Consider the following 23,237-nt stretch of genomic DNA (forward strand, 5'->3'; position numbering starts at 1 on the left):
AGCTTTTCAACTTGAGAGTAACTTTTGGATGACGTTCAATTCCACATTAGTTCCACTGTTTATATAGTGGATTGTTAATTTATTTGTGTCACTTTCTTCTTTCTGTTTACAGAATTTTGTGATTTCAAAGCTGTCAGGCTCCAGATAATGTTTTTCCATCAATTGAGTTTTTTTGTAATTTTGTTTGGTTGCTTTGTACAGTAAACTTTGTATTACTAATGCCAAGCAGCCTTTCAAGGAAGGCTGCTTATGTGCATGAGGCAAATGGCATCTGAAAGTACATAGCAAGTGAAATTATTCCTAATTTTTTGGTTCTGTTCCAACATATATCCCCTTTTTATGTCAGTATTTGTTCTGATTTGAGATTACCTAACAGCATTTCTCATAGTCATCTTTGCCATTTTGAACACTGTGATAGAAAGCAGCTGGAGTATTGCATAAACCTTTCACAACATTCATAAGCAGTGACAGCTAATTTAAGTACAGATAATAGCATCATTAGCTTATAAATATCATTACTTTTTTATTACAGAGACATTGCCTTCGCATTATTTCAAAACTCAAATGTAGACTTTTGTAGAAATGTAGTAAGTCAGTCTGATATTTTCCATATGTGACCTGATGATAGAGTAACTTATCTTCAGGAAGTCTGAAACAAATTCCATGAGGTGTTTAAGAGAGATGAGAATTGCTATTCATGTCTTAAAAAGTTTTATTACAATTTCATTTCTTTCACTCATCATAAAGAGAGTTAACTTAGGAAACCTAAATGTTTTTAATTCATTGTCCTTAGTATTCAGTTGGTTCTGACCCTTTAGGGTTCATGTATGACTTAGAGTAAAACAGCTCCTTTTCTTGCTGTTCTGAATTTACTTTATATGTTGGCCTCTTCTTCTAAAAAAAGTTGTAAAAAAAGAGAAGAGAGATTTTTATTTATTTTAATAACAGAGGTATTACCACTAAAATGAGTTTAAATAGCTCTGAAGAGTTACTTAATGGAGAGGAAATTCAAATACATTGCAGTTTAATCATGTTCTAAAACTTTCCCAGTTTACTCTCATGAACTTTCCTTGCATGTACCTCTCATTTCTGTGCCTATACGTATGGAAACACTTCATTATGTAGCTTGTTAACACTACATATGTATTATGGTTAGTAGACAGAAATGGTCAGCAGTATTTCCCTCATTTCTATCTGCTATCCAGTATATGCCTCTTAAAAAGAAAAGGAAATTAAAAAATAAAACCAAGCCTAAACAAACCAAAAAACACCACAAGTTTTCCATTGAAGAAAATTTAGCTTATGAATTGAAATGACAATGCAAGAAGGTGCAACTCCCAAACCTAACAGAATTTCTATTAAGTAAGCCAGACACTTTACCAAGGAATCTACCAAGGATTTACCGAGGAATCAAGATTTGGAAGCTGAAGCTCTCAGGGCATCCAATCAGTTTAGTGTTGAACTTCTGCCCACGTTTTTGCACTATCCTTAAATGTTTTCTGCCATTCAGTTAATTTTTTTACAGTGGAAAATTTGTTTATACAGAAAGATTTCTAATCACATCTATTACAGCTTAATTCTGCAAAAGTGTAGGTGTGAAGGTACTTCCAATGAATTGATTCACTTACTAGTAACTTCTGTGGAACAGAAGTATTCAGTGTAGCATGTCTGCTCTCTTATGAAAGTCTGCAGTAACCTCAAGTAATGAGTGTTTGAAATGTCTTTATCTTTTTATCTTCTTTGAAGCTCTTACAATGACAAGCAGGGTCCTTATTTTATGCCTACTACCTAAAGTCTAACTTAGATTTCTTTGCACAGTGAAATTTCATTTCATTTCATTAAGTTTGTTTCAAGTAGCCCCGTTCAAGCTACAAACTTAAAGAACTAGGCTAGTAGCAAATGCTTTAGGGGTATCTCAGCATGGGTAACATTAGCCCTGTCAAGCATCTAAGAAGTATGTAAGGTGTAAATATTCAAATAGACCCAGGATTCTGACTCCAAAATTCCATCACCAACTGCCCTGCTTGAGAGCTTCCTAACTCTGCAAACATTTAAAAGCCCAAGGGACCTACAACAATTCATTTGGTTTCCAGGAGTATTCCACAAATTCTGGGTCCAGGAGGCTTGGACACATTGCAGCTTTAGTTTAGGCCAAAGCTTTGATTTACCTGCTTTGCCCTGACTGCCCTGCAAGGAAGTACATATGCATAGAGTGAGCAGGATGCTCTAAACAGGTGTATAACTGGGCAATACAGACCCCTTTCTCTGTCACAGCTGATCCAAGAGGTAATGGAATTGGAATTTAACGAGGCACCTCCAAATTTCTCTATACCCTTCCGTGGTCATCCAAAGGCTTTTGCAGCACCAACCAGTGACATGTGCTGCCACTGAAGCCATCAGGATCTATGAGCTAATTGCTCTGTTGCTCATCTCTGAACAATCTGTTCTGTGGTGCCTTCTGATGGCAAACTCAGCAGAGCAGGCTGGGATGATGTCTGGGTGTCCTTTTCTGCGTGCCTTCTTTGAGTGCAGAATTCTTCCCTTACCATGAGCACTGGCTGTGTGCTGGCTGTGCCGTTACTCTTTGGTTCTTACATCACCAGTGTGTTCCTGTCCCAGGTGTGTTCCCAGCACTGAGGATGCAGCCCAGGTGATGCCTGCTTGGCACTGCAGGGCCTGGGCCTGTTTGAGGTCCTGGTTTCATGCCTTCTCAAAATAGCAATTTGCAATACAGTTCAATACAGTTCAACAGGCTCTAAGATTCCTTGTTGAGATAATTACGGTGTTTATAATTTTCACGTTCTGACTGCAACGCAGTCATGGTTAAATAATAGAATCTAATTTATTGGTCACAGCTTTTCAAAATGAGGGGGAAAAAAATATCTACTCTGTTTCCTGTTTGGATATCCTGATGAAAGTGTACCAGTAAGACTGTTCTTTTTTGGACTAGAAATTGTTCAAAAAGTTAAGAATTTGAGTTGTGTTTTTGAAGTACAATTCAGGCTATAAAATAGTGAATTTCCATTTAAATTATTATCTGACTAATCAACTCAGCTCCATTCCATACTTCCTGCTTTATGTGTGTAAAGTACAGGTGATTGGGTCAGACTTTCTCTTTCAATTATTCTCCTCTTTAATCTCAAATAATGGGCAGTCCTCTGTTTTGGTTGTTACTACTTACAATGCATCTATTATTAGATGCATTGAGACTGACCAGCAAGTCATAAAGGAGGTCTGTTGATAATATCCAATGGAAACTTTAAAAGACAAATATGACACTGTAAAGGCTTTGCAAAGGTTTATTGCATTGCTTCATGCACTGTAATGAGTAATCCTCTACATCAGGAATTGAATCTACACAAAAGAATCACTAGATGACATTCTGCTGTGTTAACTGGTGTGGGTTTAGCCCCTTTTAATTCAGAAATATATTGTTTTCTTGTCTTTCCCTCATTATAATTGCATTTACCCTTCTGAAATGCAAATATTTTCTGTGTAAAAAGATACAATATCCTTGATATAAAAATAAATATTTCTGTAGAGTATGCAAGACCAAGATATGGTTCAGAGTTTGGAGTAGAAATACAAAGCCAAACAAAATTTGGATTTTAATGCATATGTCATGGTAGTATTTCTGGAGGCTTTAGAGAACTTGCTTTGAATCCCCCTTTTCTGCATGTTAATTTCCCAGCAAATGGTTGAACCTTTCCTTTAACTACATGTGGTAACTATAATATGTGGTTTTTCTTTACACAGAACATGGTTTGTTAGTTTGATTTCACGCAGGTTTCCATAATTAGAGCTGTGTGAGATGGATTGTGACACGTTCTTCTGGATCAAAATATAAATAAAAATTTCTATATTGAAGAGTGTTTGTATATGAAGTAATGCTGTAGTTTCTGCAACAGAGGAAAACTACCAAAGTGGAGAAGCCTAGTTCTTTCCTAGTCCTTTCCTGCTGTTACTTTGTGCAGGCTTGTGATGTAGCACAAGTGGAATGCAGCCATAAGGTTTTCTCTTCCAGAATTGGATGAGCTTGTGTCCCACACTTGTGCTGGTTGTCTCTCACAGACACTGCTGTTTCAAAAGGCTTTGTTGCTCACAGCCAAACATCTCCTGTCATTCTACATCACTCTAAGTTCTGAGTGAACTGGGTTGGCTTTGTTGTCTGAACACCTATCAGAGCACTTGGTGGTTATTATTGAGGACATAGATCATTTCTTTAATTCCTGCATCACTCTAATCCCTGTATTTGTACAAGAATTTTCCTTCCTGCCAGTTTTGTATTCTTTGGGGGAAACTGCTTTTTCCTCCCTTGCTGTGGAAGGCTAGATTTCTGAGAAGAGGAAATTTGCCTTCCATTATTATATATTATGTATTTAAGCATGGTGAATATTGCCAGTGGCTCATAGGTGTGACAGTTGTCATTTTTGTCTCCTAAAAATAATCTCAGAATTGTAAATTTAAGTGTTATTGTAAACTTTCTAAGATACATGTTAAGAACAGAATTGTGACTTTTTTCAGTTTGCTTTCCTAGGTGAACACAGTTTATCTATATTGTTGTCATTTGTTCCTTTTAATCCTTTTGAGCATGATGACTAATTTGTCTGTGCTGACAGAGTAACAGATCTCAGACAAAGAATTTTCAGATTTTACAAAAACAAATGAATGAATAGTGAAGAGGGAAGCCACGTTAGTGCGCTTATTGAGATGAGAAAGTTGTGGCATAAACTCCTACCACATTTGTTGATGGCAGAAAATGTTCAGCAAAGAAAATAATGGAAAACAAATTATAATTTCTGAACCTCTTGAAACCATTCATTTATTATGACTGGGGGAAAGAGCAGAAAAATTTGAATACTAAAGTTTGAAACTGTAAGAAAGCCATCTATCTAATATAAAATGTAGATTAGTATTAGCAGTCTCTACTTAGTAAGCTGTTAGCAATACAAATATTAAATTGTTTCAGAGTGAGCAAATATAAATGGCTCCATAATACACATGGAAATCATAGAATAAATTAGGAATAGAAATGTCTTTTTTTAACACTACTTTTTCATAACCTCTGGAAGTGTAATATATAAAATGTATATGGTCATAATCCGCTATACCTTTAAATAGATGAAGTTGATGTGAAGTTTGACCAAGCTGAAGTGCTTATAGTGGCTTTGGCTGTCAAGTTTCAGCAAGAGAATTGCACTAATTATATGTAATCCATTTTTATCTACTAAAGCATGTAGTAATGTATTTTGGAGAGAACACTGTATTCCACAGTGTTCTTGGAAAATACATTCCTTGTTTCATGCTGGAATATGATGGAAAGTATATATCTTAAAATTAAAGTAGAAATGTCAACATGTGATTTTTAAAAGAAATTGAATCAAATTTCATTTATTTCATGAATTCACATCCCAAGCTCGTGCAGCTGATAATAGGAGTTGACATAAGCAGTGCCCATCTGGCCTTCAGAAGGTTGTATCTGGTCAGTTCATGACAACACATAGGGCATGTTTTCTATCTTTGTTCTAACTCACAGCTGGCAACTCTGTCTGCTAATCCCAGTGAAAGCTGCAGCTGGAAATGCAAAACTACTTTTGAACTTGCATATCCTTTCCCAGCGATGTCTGAAGCCTTGGAGATGTGTTTCTTTTGTGATTCCTATTAAATTAGGGAATTAATTTTTGCATTAAGAGTGAAGTCAAGCAATGAATCCTCGAATACCCATTGTAAGACCATGTTTTATATAGCAAAAGAAAGTTAAGAATGACCAAAAATACTGAATTTTGCATGTTTTCATGTAATAAAAACTCACTGTAGAGCTCACTTCTTTATTACATTTTAAAAATCCTTATTACAGAATGATGAAGTAATTACTGTGTTCACTTCTAGCTTGTTCATCTAAAATGTGAACAAGCAGTTTGCAAGCATATTCAGTTTTTTTTCTTGATGCTGTTACGTACAGTTAGAACATTAAATTCTCAACTGCAGACTATGAGAATTTCAATGTGTTTTTTCAAAGCAGCTTACCATACTTCAGTTTCTAGTAGTAACTTGTGCAACCTTTCATCTTATGAGTCAATCCTATAATTAGTATCCTTCTTTGCCAGAGGCATACTGCATGTTTGTTTTAGGTACAGAAAGTCTGCAAGAAATTTAACTTAATCATTACTTTTTAATGTAAGAGCTGGTTAGCTCAATTACACTAGATTAAAGTGAGCTTGAAATTCCTGAGTTACAGAGAAGGGGCTAATCTGTGACCTGTAGTGAATAAGTACTATTTCCTATGGTTTTTGCCTTATGTGCACTTACTAGTGTGGGTAGCCCTTCAGCCCAGGCTTGCAGTAGCTATAAGCAATTATCTATTTTCTGTATGGAGTGAATTTGCAAGGCTCTTATTTAACTCGGCCATTAGGTTATTCAAAATTATTCCAGGATTGCATGCATTGCAGTAAAGCTGAAGAACATTTTTTGGGTTTTTTTTTTCAGTAAACTTTTGCTTTATTGTTTTTAGGAGCAATCTGAAAAGAGTAAGTGCTGGTTACAGCTTTTCAGTATTTTTTAGACATTTTCTAATTACAGAAGCATTAGACTGTTTCAAATATATTAATTTAATAAAATGCTTTTAAGCTGCATTCAGACTGAAAATATTGGTTCAAATGTATTCTCTTAATCATACAAGGAATGGTTGCATTAGCACCACTTCAGAAGCACTGAGTTTTGGTACCTCTGGTATAAATCCATGCTGACTGCTCTGCCTTTGGGTACAGAGTCCAAGCTGTGACTGGCCACGTGAATATAAAATGTTGCCAGACAAGTGCACAGTAGTGTGTTGGGGTTTTTATTCTACTTGGTGCTGATAGGTACTATTTGACTCAATGATCTTAAAGATCTGTCTCAACTTCTAAGGATTCAATGACTCTAAGTTGCTCAGCTACAAAATTCTTTGGCTGTGTTCCACTTAAATTTCTTGTTCTTAAGAAAATACAGAATCCATCTAGGCTCAAACTTTCCATACTGCCAACCCTATTAAGAAAATCATTGTCCAGCAAAAGTGTACTGAAATATCACACCAGAGGACTGGAATTACCTGGAGGACTGGAATGTATTGGAAGTAGGATAAAATACAATAGCCTTATAACAGGAGTTGTGTGCTGAGCACCTTGGCAGTAATGATTCATTATAAACCAACACCTCAGGAGCTGGGAGCACCGTTATAGAAGAAGGGCCTGATGTTCTTACAGATCACTTGTATCCTTCAAATTATTGTCCTCTGCTTTGCTCACCTTTAATTTTTTGGGTGATAGACCTCACACATTCTCACTCCTACTGGTTCACTTGTGCTAAAGGAGTGTACTGCCAAACTCGTCTTTTACAAAGATCATAGAATAATCTCACATGTTATTTTGGGCAGCGACGTGTGCCTTTGAGGTATAGTCTGTGACTGTTTCCTAAAAACATGAGCTCTTTGTTAGAGTTTTTTTAACTAAATGGTGGTGTCCACCAGTTTTGGTGAAGTTTCATTTCAGTCCAGTGGTATGATTCTATGTGCATATTACTGAATGGGATTTATAGTTACCCTGTCTGCATGTGGAAATTTAAGATGGAATTAGTGCACCCTAATTTGGGCATCTAAAAGTTAATGCTTAGCACTGAAGTTGCCTGCCCAAACTCCCAATCAGGGGTGAGAATTAGGTACCACAAGAGTTCAGGCAAGTCAGATAGGATAAGCTTGAAGACTAAGCAGTCTTTCAAGCCTTTTCAGAATAATTACTTCTCAGAATATTCCTAGCTTTATTTTAGAAAGAGACCCTAAGGTGTGTAGCTCTGGCTTTGTCTTCAGACTTCTACAGTTGTGAATTTCACCAAGTTGCCAATATCTGGTGAGATGAAAAACTGCAATTCAACATTGAATGATTGTGCCTGATTCCCTAAAACCTTATCTTACTCTTTTTTCTTTTTAATTAATTTTGAGGAGGAAAATGACTTTTCATAGTGTAGATTTTTTTTTTTACTCCTGCTATATAAGTAAAAACACAAAAATTTAGAAAATTATTTTTCTTACTTTTTGATAAAATGTCTCTTACAAACCAAAGCCCATATTCTAAGAGAACTTGCTAAAGTTAGAATATGCCAGAACTGAGGCTTGCAACCATGAGATTCCCTCATATATAGTTACTCTAATACAGGTTGTATTTACATTGTTGCATATTATTTCCCACTGAGTCTTTGTTTGTAAAGCACAGGATAGGCAAAACCTGGAATTCTGTAAGTCTCACTTTATTTGCTACATGCTATTTTATATTCCATGCAGAATGTGAGGTATTAAATATTGCTGGACTTTTCTGGGGTTCTGCCACTATAAAGAAGTTGTTACAGATTTTGCTGTTGTGACTGACTTTTATCCTTTCAATGGAAGTGGCGTAAAATGTTTAACATATGTTAGCAAACTGAAACAGAGGAAGTCAAAGGCCCTCAAAACCCTTCATTGTTTCTTGACAAAACCAGGATAGGATGCCACCTTCTTGACTGTGAATATGTGTAATGGCTACATCTATGAGCTGTGATCTGAGGTTCTCTCTATATGGAGAGTTCAAGTGTGGTGTTTAAAACAAATCAGACTAATTACACCCTAATTTCTCCTACCCACACACCCCCCCCAGCCCTCCTCATCCCCTGTAGAGAAAGTTCAGGTGATTCCCTCCAAAGCAGATCTTTGCTTTGGTCAGATGAATCTCATTTTTAAAGCTTGATTTTTCAAAGATAACCTTTCAGAATGTCTTCTGTATTGTATGGCTAATTCCTACTGACTTCTGTTAAAGAGGGGAGGTGTGATGTTTCAGATTAAGTAATGTAATAAAGCAAGGATCTGGTATATAGCAGCCTTTTGTTCTGTGTAACTTGACTTTCTGATTCCCACAGCTCTAAGTGGTGAATTAATAGCTGCTTTTCATAAGCTATTGTTATTTCTGATGTCAAAGCTACAGCTTTTTCATTTGTAATGCAGTTTGCATGTGCATGCACACTGATGCATTTAGGTAATTTCTTTGCAGTAAATTACAGCATTTATGATTTCTGCACTAATAGAACAAGCTGCAGGTGCATGCCCAACTTCTAAAGGTGTTATCCTCTGTATTAGAAAATTTTGAAAATTTATATTTAATCCCATGTATTTTGTGTTACTTACTCCTCCCAAAAAAGTGGTTTTAAAAGATCTTGGGATTGCAAAGTTAAAAACTTTAAAAATACTAGTAGCATTGGTTATGCAACTCTTAACCTTAATTCAGAATTGTAATTCAGCTCAGTGGAGTGTATTATGAAACTGTCTCAATTACATGTCTCAATTTTGTTTTCCCTAGTGCATAAGCATACTTTTTGTTTTCCTAGTTTTCCCTTATTTCTCTCCCCAACATGTGCCTTGTGTGGAGAATTTAAGGTAACTTAGTGGTATTTAAACATAATTGTAAGCAGGAAAAATGTAATTGCTGAGCAAGCCTAAGTCTAGTTTATTTAATTTTGTTCCGGTCTGCATATCACATGACTGTCGGCTGTGCAAAGAGGGGCCCTTACTCCTTCTGCCAAAGCTGTACAACTGGACAAATTCAGCTGGGGAGGAGAAATAAGCTTTTACCCAGCTCAGCTTCTAGCCTAGTGGCTAAAACAATCTCCATGAAGGTGGTAGAAGAGGCTTCATTTGATATGTCTTGGCAAAGAGCTCTTAAGCTTTCTCAGAAGGCAGAAACGCCATCATTACCTCTTCTTTCAAGAGCTGCATCTGAAAGGCATTATAAGCCATACATGTGATTTGTCTCTTAATTTAATTTCAAAATAAGGTCATAGATTTTTGTTCTCCATAGAGTTTTAAGAGAAGTGGAGACTCCTCTCTGCCTCTAAGTAATTTATGGGAGGAGCAAAGTACATTATCCTTCTCCAGGTTTCTGTGTCTATAGGCTGAGCATGGTGACATAAGGAACTGTGTTACTCATGTGACAGATATTTCAGATTCTATTCTGTATTTAACCTTTTCTCACATGGTATAGGAAGTATGTGACCTAATACAGGCTTTTAGCTTCCCAGATAGATTTGTATTTTAAAATTACAGATTTTACAGCTTAAGTTAAGCCTTGTCCCTTTGCCACTTTTCAAAATGGATACCAAAATACAAGGGCATCAATATTTTATGTGTATTGACTTTTAGGTTACCCTGAATTATCTGCAGTCTGAAAGTTGTGGGTCTTCTTTTTTTTATTTCTCATATATTCTCTCAATTTGGAAATAAGCTTTTAAAATTTTAATGTAATAAATAGTCCAGTGTTGAACACACATGCACATACTTATGTATTTCCAGATCTCTTTGAGAACTGATTTTTTATTATTCATATCTAATAACTAGGCTCTTTCTGCATGGGATTTCTAATACTTCAGAGAATTTCCTTGACATTTATATTTTTCATATTTGGTAGCAAAAAATGTTAGTACATTACAGAGAGTTGGAAGAGTGAAGTTGTTTCTAACTATCCAGATTTTGTTTTCCTTTCCCAGTTATTTCAGATTTTAATTTTAGGCCAAGAGGCAACAACGTAAAGTTACTAAAACCTTATTGAATTTTCTGGTAGCTGCTGGAACATCTAGATGTCTGGACTAGATAAGTTATTTGGCCAATTCAAGAAGCTGCTTTTTGACCATAATAAGGAAATTATTCCTGCACCTAATTTGATATTCAAATAGAGTAGTTTTTCTTAATGTATCACTTACTGATATATTTGTTTTTGAATATATAATCACTATTTTCTAAAGTTTTAGAAACTTTATGAATTAATTATAACACAGTATACTCTGCTATTGTGATGACAGAGCAGCTTGCTCTGTGAAGTGGCACAGCTGAGTATTGTTACCTTTACAAAGACTTTTTTAAGCAAGGACAAAAGCCATAGTTCTTGAAAATGTATTGCATAGACATATGCAATACTTATTGCATAGTGATGTTTATGGACATTTGTGTCAACAAACTTAGGGCACCGTCTTGCAATCATTATGAAATTTTTAGCTTTACTCCCTGGGTGTTACCACAGCTGAACTAGGATAAGGAGGGAAGTTTTTGGGATAGAAAGTGAAGTGTTAGAAATTACTTCTTGTTGAATCAGTGAGGGACAAAAACTCTTTTATGACTGATTTACATATAATTTCTTGCTTCACTGGGATTTGGACAAATAAATACATAGGTGTGTATGGAAGACCATGTATGTTCCCTGACTGGGGGAAGGCTTAGCTGCTCTACCAGCCCTGGACTACCCATGGACCCAGGACAGAGCTTTGCACTCTCTCATATTTCAACCTACTGAAAACCAATCTATGCACCAATCCAACCTCATCACCCAGCAGCTTTAAGAGCTTGTTTGAACCTTTTGGAACAGATCTGTAACCTGTATGCATGGGATTCACAATGTTCTGTTACAGTTTTGATTAATGAAAGTGGGTTATTCTCTATGGGCTAAGGAGACAGCCTTCAGATGTGCTGACTCTTCTGTTTACATGCGTGCCATTGTCATTTAACTGGTGAATATGCAGGTAGATTCTGAGGGTTCATGGCTCCCCTCTCCTCCCTTAGCAAAAGGGTGATGGCAGTAGTTGCCCTCATGAACATGATTTGCTTTTCAGCAATGCAAACTCCTCTGTTTATATGGGCCATGTCTTGTGGAAGTGTTTTGGGACTGAGAACAACAGTGTGTGTACAGAGACTGAATAGAGCAGAAACTGTCATAAACAGACCGAATTGACTCAAATTCTGCACAGGGATATTTTATTCTCTAACTGGATAGTCCTAAAGATTAAATAAGACTGCACATACAGAATACAGAGTGCAAAAATACAAAAAATACTTCCTGCTTTCATTTTCTGTTGAAAAGATGAAACACCTTTCATAGCCTATGTGAGGTGGATAAATTCTAGAGTTAGATTTGAACAAGAAAAAATACAAAGCCTAAAATAGCATGTTCTGTTTCACAGAACATATCTGGCAAAGAATGTGTTTAAATTTCCAAGTTAGAGATGATGTAAGAAAATAGATTTTTCTGCTTTATCAAGCAATCTCATATGTTCTGACATAGGTTTTATGGGACATAAACATATGAAAACACCAAAAAAAGAAGTTGCATTTTCAAGAAAATAGGTGTTGCCCACCCTCAACTGTCAGCAATGTAAAGTTGGCTTCTAGAAGCAAAAGTCAAAAAGGAAATTGCTGACACCACCACAGTCATTAACAGCAACACAGACTTGGTGCCATCAGATCATGCTGGGTGTTTCCAGTTTATGCAGGAGGGATCTGTCTTTTCTTATTAACAGCCTCTTATGTTGGGGGGTAGAATGTGTAGTTCAGTGGTGACAGAGATTTCCTCCCACTTCCTCTGATTTTTTTTTCTTACTCTTGGGTTTTTGTTATTTGAGGGTAGCAGTGGTCTGAGCTGTTACTCTCATGGACTTTTATATTCACATGCTAGACAATTCTTGAAGTTGGAAGTTTTGTGTATGAAACAATGTTACTTTTGTGCCCCTACAGTGGCTCAATTTAGATCACCATGGTAATACCAAGATTTCACATCTCTGAATTGCTAAAAGAAAAATGTGTAGCAGAGGTTGACTATGCCTTACAGACATTGTAGTGTATATCCAGTACTGTGGAGTTAATATATATTTTAAATTCACATACACAGTGCAATTGTTCTACTATTTTAAACATAAAAGCCTGTCAGCAGCTGGAGTTTGTGAAAATACACAGTGCAAGAGAAATGGTCTTGGAAATGAATAAATCAAATTTCAAAGATTTTAATTTATAAGCATATTTCTCAGGATTTCCAAACAATGGATAAATACTTGAATAGTCATTTTCTCCCCCAGGGCTTTTTGGTACATTTATTAAAAAGTAACAAAACCAGCAAAATAAAATTAACAAAAAGAAAAAAATTCTAGTCAGCACTTGGAGCACATTTGAAAAATGTGGTTTGACATGATGAACTTTGGGTGTAGGCCATGCACGCAAAAGGCTGTCTTTTTACAGATGTTGGGAGACACTGTCCCCACTGTTTACCACAGTCTCCAACAGTAATTTAATAAAGTTTCTTACCTCCTACTTGAAAGACCAGGAGAAGGGAGGGAATCTGCTGCTTTGTAAAGACTCAAAGATATTTTTGGGGAAATTTGCTTTCCATTTATGTTGATGCTCAGTAGTACATAAAACATACATATTTAATCTATGTATACAGATCTTGTACATGTAGTGTCTGAATTGTCTATATAATATATAAGGATATATAAAACATCCTTCTGCTTGTTTGGGGCTAGGTAAGCATATTGCCTTCTTACTTTTAAATGAATATAAACTTTTTTTTTTTTTTCAAAATGGAGGAATTTCAAAGTGAGCCACATTGCTTTATGCTGCCTTGCCTTTTCTGTGGATCAAGGGCACACACACAGATAGCCACTGCAGTGCAGCTGACAAGCAGTAACTTGTTAAATTACGTAACTTGAGGGTATGTCTGAGCCCTTAATTCTTGTCAAATTAAGGTTGATACAACTGAGTTGGACCATTCAACATAAAGGTAATGGGAAAACAGCTTTTGTAATAGGCAAATATTCCGTTCCCCTGTCAACCAGGAATACCCATATTCCAGGAATTAACAGCATTTTAAGCTTTGCATCTTACTTCCAATTCTGATAGTAACAGATGGCACTCTGTACAATGCTACCATTTTACTGCTTTTTAAGTGAAAGATTAGCTTTGTTATTTTGAGTAAACTGTCTTTAGGTTAGCATTGACTGGACACATTAAGAAAGAAACCCAAACATAATATTCCACATTTATTCCTCCTCAGCTTTACTAGTTTATAGGAAACTATATGTTTCCTGTATCCATGGAAGAAACACACAGCATTGCAAGTTCTGTTTTCACATGGTTGATCTAGGACAAAAAGCTTTCTTTTAGGCTTGCTGATTCCAGTGGCAACTGTAATTAATTACGGTTCTGAAAAAATAAATAAGTAAAAATGGAGAAAACATGAAATCAGTGACAAAGGAAGTCTTTTTATATTTTTCCCTGTCTCTTGTTGTTTGGTATAATAGGGCGAAAATTCAGCTATTCTGTTTATTGGCAGAGATTTTAGTGATACAGCTGGGATTCATATGTTCCATATTAGCTGAGTTACTGCTGTTTAACTGCCTTGGATTAACAGAAACTTTACTTATTTTAAGGACCACACCTTTGCATATACCGCCATTATAATGTAATATTGATTAATTAAGGGAAGAATGCGTATTTAGGCTAACTGCTCAAAATTATGCAGCAGACAGTTTGATATTTTGGGCAATTCTCCTTCAACATTAGCACATTTTCAGAATATGCGAGAACTAAGACTTAAAAAAGGAAATCAACTTCTTAAATAAAATACAGATAATATGCACATGCTTTCCACAATCAGAAAACCGTGTGCACCTCCTCCCTCCTTTCTGAATGTATCCCATCCAGTTCACAAAGTGTTTAATTGAATATTTAAATTGAATCATGTAATCATCTAATAGATGTAAGTAAGTTCAAGTTTAAATTTAATATGCAACTCCTTGCTTTACTGAAGTGGGACCATTAAGTCTGTGAAAAGAAAGAATTTATGAAAATGCATACATGTCTGAGTAACACTGAAAGCAGAGTTCAGCAATGCCCAACGGGCCACTTCTACAATAGCAATCCACTTTTGAAATGTTGGTCTCTGCAGGGAAGATCACTATCATTATAATTAGAGCTAGACTACAATGGACTGCTCAGAGTAGCTATTGCAAAAAGTTCTTTGAAGGTGAAGATGAGTGGTAGACATTCTCAGGAATAGAAAATTGCTTTCTCAAGTGAAAAAAAATGAACAAAATTATCTTAAATAGCTAGATGGCTAAAAAAAATTCAGTTTTGCTATCCCTATTTAAAATGAAATCACTGCATTTCCAGTTTGAATATTGCTGGTGGACGTTAAAGAAATATATAATTTATATTTTCCTAGAATATGTAATATGTAACCATACTTGAAAATAGATGTATTTTGTAAGCAAATGAACAGAGACAAGAACACAGAAGCTTCATCTCCTGTGCTCTTTTTCTTTTTTGCCCTTCAAAATTGATAATTCTTTTTTCTGCAAATTATGAAGGCCTAATTGCTAAGAAATGTTTAGTGCTCTTATGAACATTAATACAAATAGATGTATTGATATGAAAAATATTTGAAGATGTTCAGATCACTTTTTTTATTGTCTTGTTTTTAAATACTTTTCCAGTCTGTCTTTAACCTTCTAAAGACTAGATCAGGCAGTTAACTAAAACTGAAAACCTGATACCAAAGCACAGTCTGATCTTCACACCAAAACCAGCACACCTAGCTATATAGACAGGATTTTACATATATTTACTGCTTCTCACAAAAATCCTGGAACTTCATGCAGAAATTTTTTCAGTCAGCTTAAACTATAAACTGTAAACTACAGCTGCAAGAATCCTAGAAACTGAGTGAAAAGTTTTTTCTGTGGAAGATTGAGGTGCTCCTGCCAAGAGCATTCAAGTAATGACAAATTATTATGACACTTATTGCATTTTCTATAAAAGTAATATTGGAGATTTGGAAAAGAGGCCACAGCACTTAGCTCTGACTGAGAATGGAGCATGGCTCTGTCCTGTCTGCATGCTCCCTCCAAGGATTTATACAAACTGAGGAGGTTCCCCTGAGCCTTCTTGACCTTGAGCCATCCCAGCTCTCTCAAACTGATCATAAGAGAGAGACTCTTCAGTTCCTCAGTCATTTTTGTGGCTCTCTGTTGTTTTTTCCCCAGTTGCTTCACTGTGTGAAATTAGGCAAGTTGAAAGCGTGTAAAAATGATCTGCTGTGAATTTACTCTTCAGATTTTGATGTGACAGTGGAACATAATAGTACAAATTGAAGGTAAATGAAAATATTTAAGCAGATGAAAATGCAGTGATACTTGTTTATCTTCATGCTGAAATCAGGAAATAAGCAACTAAACTAACTTTCTTCTGTATAATGGCCATGATCTGATCTCTCCACTTTTTTATATTACCCTATTTACTAGCAACTACATGATACTATAAGCTGCAGAAACTGTTTTTATTTAATTCATTTGTTGGGTTATTTCTTTAATTTTCTGGATTCTTTATTTCATAGAATAGTGTTTTCCTTTGGCATTAAGTGCTTTAAAGTCATAGAATTAAGTCAATTTTTCAAAATGCCTAGGTTTTGTCAATCCCTATATAACAAAGCAATAAAGTATCACTTTGGTACCCATGTTTGATGTGTGTAGAGGAAATACCATAACTATTCCAGAAAATTATTCCTTAGTAATACAGTTCCACTGATTGCACTAGCTAAGCTAGGAAGTTCTTTCCTGCCATCATGAAATTGCAGTAATGATATTGAACAATTGTATTTATGTATAATTTGATTAGAGGTTTTAATATACTCTGGCAGACGTTTATCTCACAATTTAAACTTATGACTGCATGGACCATTTCTTAGGATATTATAGTCTCTAGGTTTTTTACCAAATATCTTCTGGGGTAAATAGGCATGGTAATTTATTTTTGAAAGTTAGTAAAATATGGTTTGTGGTTTCTTAAAATTTTGCTGTCATAGAAGTTCTTTATGTTTTATTCCTTTTTTTCTTATTGAATTTAGGAAGACTTCACAGTAGATTGAAATAGATGGGCTGTCAAAATTCATAGATTGTTTAAAAAATAATTTAATATTAAAATACAAAAGACAGTTTCAACAGTTGTAGTTAAAGTTTTGATCCTTTAAAAATATTTTTCACCTTCCACCTAAAGGTGGAAACATTTGTAGCTGGAAACATTACTTAAGTCTTCACTAATTTGGGTATAAAGTTAATCTGTTGAATGTTGACTAGAGGTATTATCTAGTATTAAAAAAAATCACTGAAGAAAAAGAGTTTGCAGAGTTGAGATCTTGGGTTTGATCTTGGAAATGACCATGGTGTCATGACATATGCAACAAAGTAGGATGATAATTTTGATGAAATTTGAACTTCTGTGGGTGTCTCAGTGCCCAGAAAGTTTCCTTATTAAGGGAAGTTCATGTATTTGTGCCTCCCTCTAGTGGATCACTCTCTCAGCTCTGCCCTAGGAAATGTTCTCCATATTAAATTCATGTGGCATTAAACATTCAAATATCCTTGTTTGCATAGTGAAGATCTGATTCCCATTCTCATGGACATTCTGAATGTGTTGGTGTGCATCTCCACTCATTATGGCCCATTTTGTAATATATTTTTTCTAAGACTCCTTTTCATACTGAAGGTGCTGATGATCATATCTATCTACATGTGCAACTAATGTTGCACATAGAAATAAATTTTCTTTTTTTGAAAAACATTCTCTTTTTTTCTATGCCAGAAATTTCTTCTGTTTCCCAGACTTTCATTTACATGACTATATTCTGGAAATGTCTGCAGTTTGGTTTAATCATTATTTACTTATATTTCAGGTACTACCAAGGTAAATCTTGTGAAGATCCCTTCAACTGCTTCCAGCCCTCGAGACACTGCTCTGGCAGCTGTTATCTGCAGTGCACTTGCAACAGTGCTCTTGGCTCTTCTCATCCTTTGTGTTATCTATTGCAAGAGGCAGTTCATGGAGAAGAAACCAAGCTGTGAGTTTCCAGTTTTTACCCTTTCTTGGTAATACTTATGGAGTGGTATTAGTTTGGCAGATCCCTCTGTAGGTAACGAAATGAAATGTCTACATCATTTAAACAAGTTTAGATTGAGATGGTCAATACAGCAGAGCCCAGGACTCCATCCAAGTTTGCCAACTCGAAAGTTGCAGCTGCTACTGAGAAAATGCTGTGTAAATGCCCAGAAGTACTCCAATTACATCAGCCCCATGCCATACTCTGCTAGAGGCTGCACAGATACATTTGGACTATTCATATCCAAGACGGGACATTACAGAGTTGCAATGTCAATGTGGAAATACCAGTTTGGAAGATCTGTGCATCAAATGCTATTGTGAAACACAGATTAGGTCATCAAGATAATGAATGTGGCCAGTGTAGATGAGAGATTTGTCCTTAACAGTTTTGGTTTTATGAGCATATTCAAGATGAATTAAATGCCTGAGACAGATCTGTAAATTTCTTTTAAATCCCTAACAGCTCATCTATGTAATTTGTTTATAAGAAATATTTTTCTGCCTCTTAATTTAAATTAGGAAAGAAAAAAGTGAAAAGCACTCTAGTTCCCATTTATACTTTTATAAAACTTTTATTAAAATATGTTTATAGCATCTAATGAAACCTGGATGCCAAACAAGGATACTATCTTGGTTAAGTTGATGTTGCTGCTGCTCTCAGCACAAGCAGAAATGTACAGAGGTTTTCACAGGCAGTGTAAGAATTATTCCTAACCTAGAATTTGCTTTACCCATGAGTTTTGAGAAATTCTGACACAGTGAACTCAGACATCATTTAGTGAAGTGCAGTAACCTGTTTGCCTTGGCCTACAATTACAGAGATTAAAGGTAGTCTGCTGTTAATATAAAGCTCTTTAAGATAATATATACAAAATCCCAGTGGCTGAAAGCTGACTCTGGAAAATTTCAGATGGGAATCACTGAGAATCATTAAACACTGCAGAAATGTAACAGTGAATAAGATATACTCTCAAATCATCCAAATGAGAGCAGATGTCTTCCTAGAAGAGGCTGCAGTTGAACCAGCTGTTCTAGGCTTTGTTGCAAAATCTGTGGTTTACATTATTGGAAGCCACATGGTCACTGTGGGTCTTTCAGCTGGAAAATGTATGGACATACTTTATAGCATGACATTACACATTTTGTAAAGATAGAGGACTCTGAGCAGGAAAAAGGGTAACACTTACTGACATGGACTTTTATTCACTTTGTTCAAAGGGTCTCTGAGATCACAAGACATTCACTACAATGGCTCTGAATTATCATGTTTTGATAGACCACGGCTAAGTGAATATGACCACAGAACATGCTGCCAGTGCCAAAGAAGTGCATCACAGACATGTGGTATGTTATGTCTGCTGAAAGGTGACTTTATTTTATCTAACACTTGAGTTGTGGCAATTCAACTGCAGAGCTAACACTGTCAAACTAACCTTTGTCCTAGGCTAATTTCTTAATAAGCAGAAAAGATTTTTAAGTAGCTATTTGGGTTTTTTTTTTTTTGTTTCTTCCTGTATTCATTTCAGTGACTTCACTTGAAAAAAATTAAAATGTCTATCTCATTTATTCCTGATAAAAATAGCACTGCATATGGCTTTGAGACTTAAATTAGTGTGAAGGATTTACCAGAGAGTATCTAAGAATGTGGTATGAATGCTAAACGTGGACAACAACGTGGACAGTTCAAATCCTTGTCATTTTGTGAAGTCTTATCAGAACAGATGCAGTTATGACATTAGGAAATAAGAAGAAGAAGAAATAATAAGACAATAAGAAATAATAAGAATAATTAAGAAATACATAATTTAACACAAAAGCACAAGATTAAATATCGTCCTGATAGCTTTACTCAGAAGGCTTCCACTTATGTATATTCAACTGAGAAGAAGAAAATTAATTTAAAAAATAGGTACTCATGACTGGCTTCTATGTTACTACTAGAGGAAGGACTTGGCTTTTATAGATATTTCAATTCTAAAGGAATAAAGATATTTTTTAAATGTTTTTGCAGAAAGAAATCTCTTGCTGAATTTCCTCAATTCATGTATTATAATGTAACTGGCAAACTAATACTCAGGTTTGAAAAAGATCGGAGACTAAGTTTATACAGAGTTTTAACACTATTAAAATTAATTTTCATTCCTCAGGACCAGTTCACTTGATTCCCTCACTGTGCTGTGATGAAACCTGTAGCATGGAGCACAGCAGTCACAGTTGTGCTTTCCACTCACAGACCACACTCAATGAAAGGTAACTTAGTTTTACAAATATGTATTAAACATGGAGTATTTTTATGCAGTCAAATTAATATTTATACAGAGACAACAGCTGCTTGAAGTGGAATGAGGGATTTTGATGAGCTGTACCCATATCATCCCATGTTGTGCAAGAATAGGTTTATGGTGAAAAAATTAAGTATTACTTAATAAATGCTGACTTGATCTATGGTTTCTCTGAAGAAGTGGCTTCTCTCACAAGCAGATAATGTTCCTTCTAGTCTGTGGCACCTTATAGGCTTTAGCCACCCCCTCTTCTGCGAATGGTTGGCAAGTTGCTGCATAAACTCATAAATCTGCAGGGATTGAGGTACAGTTCACAAGTGGCATGAAGATTATTTTTAAGGAACTCTTTAGGACTGCAAGATTTGAAGTATCTATTATTTCTGAATTTCTAGCAGGTTTTAGCTTTTATTTTCTCCCAATCAGCTGAGTATAAGTATAGTAGTAGTTATTTTTACAGCAGAGCCATGAGCTAAATACATAAAATTTATGGTGTCCTTCAGAGTTTCCTGGTTACAGATTTTAATACAGGATGTATTTATTTCTTTTAGCTAGAATGATTTTCCATACAAGGTTTAAATTGGTCTTCAGCTGTTTTGTTCTTATGGCCACATGTTACTAAAAATGTAGAGGCGGCTTCTTCATAAGTATTGTTTGTGCAAGGTGACTTAGCGACATAAGTACAAATATCTAAGTTCTCTATAACAACTTGTTTAAATACCAACAAGCTTGAGTCATCCTTGTATACCACCAAAGCTGACAAATTGAGAGTTGTGTACTTTTTGAGGAATCTTTTGGTTAAGGCTTTAAAAATAACTGTAATATCCATGCTATGTGGACATCAAAGATCCTGTGGTTCCTTCCAGTAGAAATGGAGATTGTGCCAATTTCCTTTGCCAGAATAATGTATTTCCTTCAATTGTGGTGCAATGTCCTGACTTTTGGCCTCATCTCTGAAAATGCTTTGTGTGTGTATCAAAGCTATTAAAGTGTCATGTTTTGGAAATGAGTAAAGCTATTTAAAAACTGTTCTAGGTGTGTTAATAGGGGACGAGTTTTGTCATACTGCATATCAGACTTAACATAGCCCTTGCATTTTTAAAAATCTGCAAACAGTTTTTGGAAATAAAACATTGTTGTAACTTCCTGGCTTTGTTAATACTTTTTTTGGTGTATATATATAGTGAAAAACACTACTGGATTTTCAACAGTGTTTGGCACATGTCACTATTATCATGCACTTTAAATACGCTTGAGGTAGATAATACTGAGTTTCCACTTATACTTTCTTCCATTTTCCATAAAAAGAAAATAATGCTTGCTCTTCTTTAACATTATGTCCTTTACATGTAAAAGAGAATAGAAGAAAAACTTTTCACATTTTGAAGGCTAGACAGAACAAACTGAAAAATCTAAAGTGTATACGTTTTCAGGTTTAAAGCAAATACAGTTTCAAGAAGCCTTGTTGCCTATTCCATTCTCCCAGTCTGAAGCAACTTTACTTCTTTTACTTCCATTAGATATTTGTCTGTCTACAATTAGGGCAATTAAAAAACCAAACCAACCAAACCCCCTCAGTGTTGAAGATTCTAGACTCTGCCCAACCATCTTTGTTGCTGCATTTTAAGCCTGTTACATCTTGTCTTAATACTCCCCTATCCATGCACTGAGAAAAAAAAGTTCTTCTTTGTGACAGTGTTTATACCTGAACACTACTATATTATTTTTTGTCATATTTCTGACCCTAAACAGCTCCAACTGTAGTTCATGTTTTGTGGAATCCTGGATTCATCCTCCAGAGTATTGGTCACCAGAGCTTTTGTCATTTCCTGCCAAGGAACAGACTGTATTCCTTCTCCATAGAATTACTTTGTACAGCTTGTCTTTAGAGTATTAATATAACCCTGTTAAACCTTCTTGAAATACCTATTACAAATGATCAGTAATTAAAATACTGATAATATTTTCTGGAATGGTTTGTAAGTCATGTGCCTTTTATCCTTCTGCAGAGCTGCTGATTCTGTTGGAGAAATGATTCCTGCTTTCCTTGGTTCTCTTTCACACTCTGCCTGTGGAGACATTCCAGATGCTTGGCCTCTTATGCAAAACTCAGCTTGTTGTGACAGCATTTCTATCTGTGAATCATATTCAGAACTGGCTGGAGGATCTGTAAAATCCTGCAGCCCTGAGACTGAAAATGCAGCCGCTGTTGAATTGGATAATAACCAGGAACCAAGTGAAGTACTTCTTTCAGCTAAGTCTCTTGATGGAAATGTTGCAAAGTCCTTTGAAATCTCCGAACATAGAACATGCACAGAAGTTTCATCACTTCAGAACTCGGTGACTGCTGAAAGCCAGCCAAAGACAAAGTGTAATGGAACAACAAATGACTCTACGGACTGATAAAGAGGTAAAAAACATAACTACAAAGGAATGAGAATAAGTGCTCCAGGCATGTAGAGCTAGATAAATATAGAATTATAGAAGTTCTAGGGTTATATTTCTCCATAGGTTACACCTAGCTATTGCTGAAATAAATTAAACCTCTACAAGAGATCCAGCAGTTTCACATTTTTAAATCATTAACTAAATTTGAAAGGTGTAATTACGCAAACTGTTGAAATATTATTCAGAATACAGGGGTAAGTCTGTACATCAGTCAGCTTTTATCAAGGACTTTTTTCATTAAATTTTAAGAGAAAAATTCAGTTTAATAGCCTTGTGACCAAACCATCGTGTGAGGCTAGCCTTTGTTTATGAGTGAGAACTGAGGAATTGGCTTTGCTTATTGCAAACAAAGCATAAAAGACATACAAGTGTTCATTTAAAAATATTTACAAAGCCTTTCTGTGGAGTTGCTGCAGTAGCATTAGAAACACAAGGGAATCTCAAATGCCTTATAATGCCATTTATATTCCCATGTCATCAGATAAAATGTAAGTTAGTCCATAAATTGCAATTTTATGTATAAAAGCTCAGAAAAAATGCAGATCTGAGGTCAAAATGCAAAGAGGTGATAAACAATTGTCTCAGCTGTGTAACAACGGAACTGTTGCAAAAAGTCACATTGCTGCTGCTTCATCCTTATATCTTTTTTAATATTACCTGTGCTCTGTACTTTTAAAATAGAATTTTCTACTTTTGGAAGTAATCTGGGGCCTCAAGTAACTAATCTGTGAAATTTATATTGGGCATACACAAAAATAAAACAT

At 35.5% G+C, this 23,237-nt stretch overlaps 1 protein-coding gene across 3 annotated transcripts in view; it reads left to right on the top strand.

Moving 5' to 3' along the window:
* The window catches only part of TNFRSF19 (TNF receptor superfamily member 19), a 54,864-nt gene that overhangs the window by 29,840 nt on the left and 1,787 nt on the right, over positions 1 to 23,237 (top strand). For all 3 annotated transcript variants that reach the window (XM_054271901.1, XM_054271902.1, XM_054271903.1), the window contains 4 exons: positions 17,541 to 17,705; positions 18,965 to 19,090; positions 19,894 to 19,996; positions 22,035 to 22,435. In XM_054271901.1, coding sequence (XP_054127876.1) covers positions 17,541 to 17,705; positions 18,965 to 19,090; positions 19,894 to 19,996; positions 22,035 to 22,428 — 788 coding nt within the window. In that variant the 3' untranslated portion in view covers positions 22,429 to 22,435. The remainder of the gene's footprint in view (positions 1 to 17,540; positions 17,706 to 18,964; positions 19,091 to 19,893; positions 19,997 to 22,034; positions 22,436 to 23,237) is intronic.

The sequence above is a fragment of the Melozone crissalis genome, unplaced genomic scaffold (assembly GCF_028551555.1).
Source record: "Melozone crissalis strain CALT ecotype California unplaced genomic scaffold, PUWL_Pcris_2 ptg000013l_1, whole genome shotgun sequence".
NCBI lineage: Eukaryota > Metazoa > Chordata > Aves > Passeriformes > Passerellidae > Melozone > Melozone crissalis.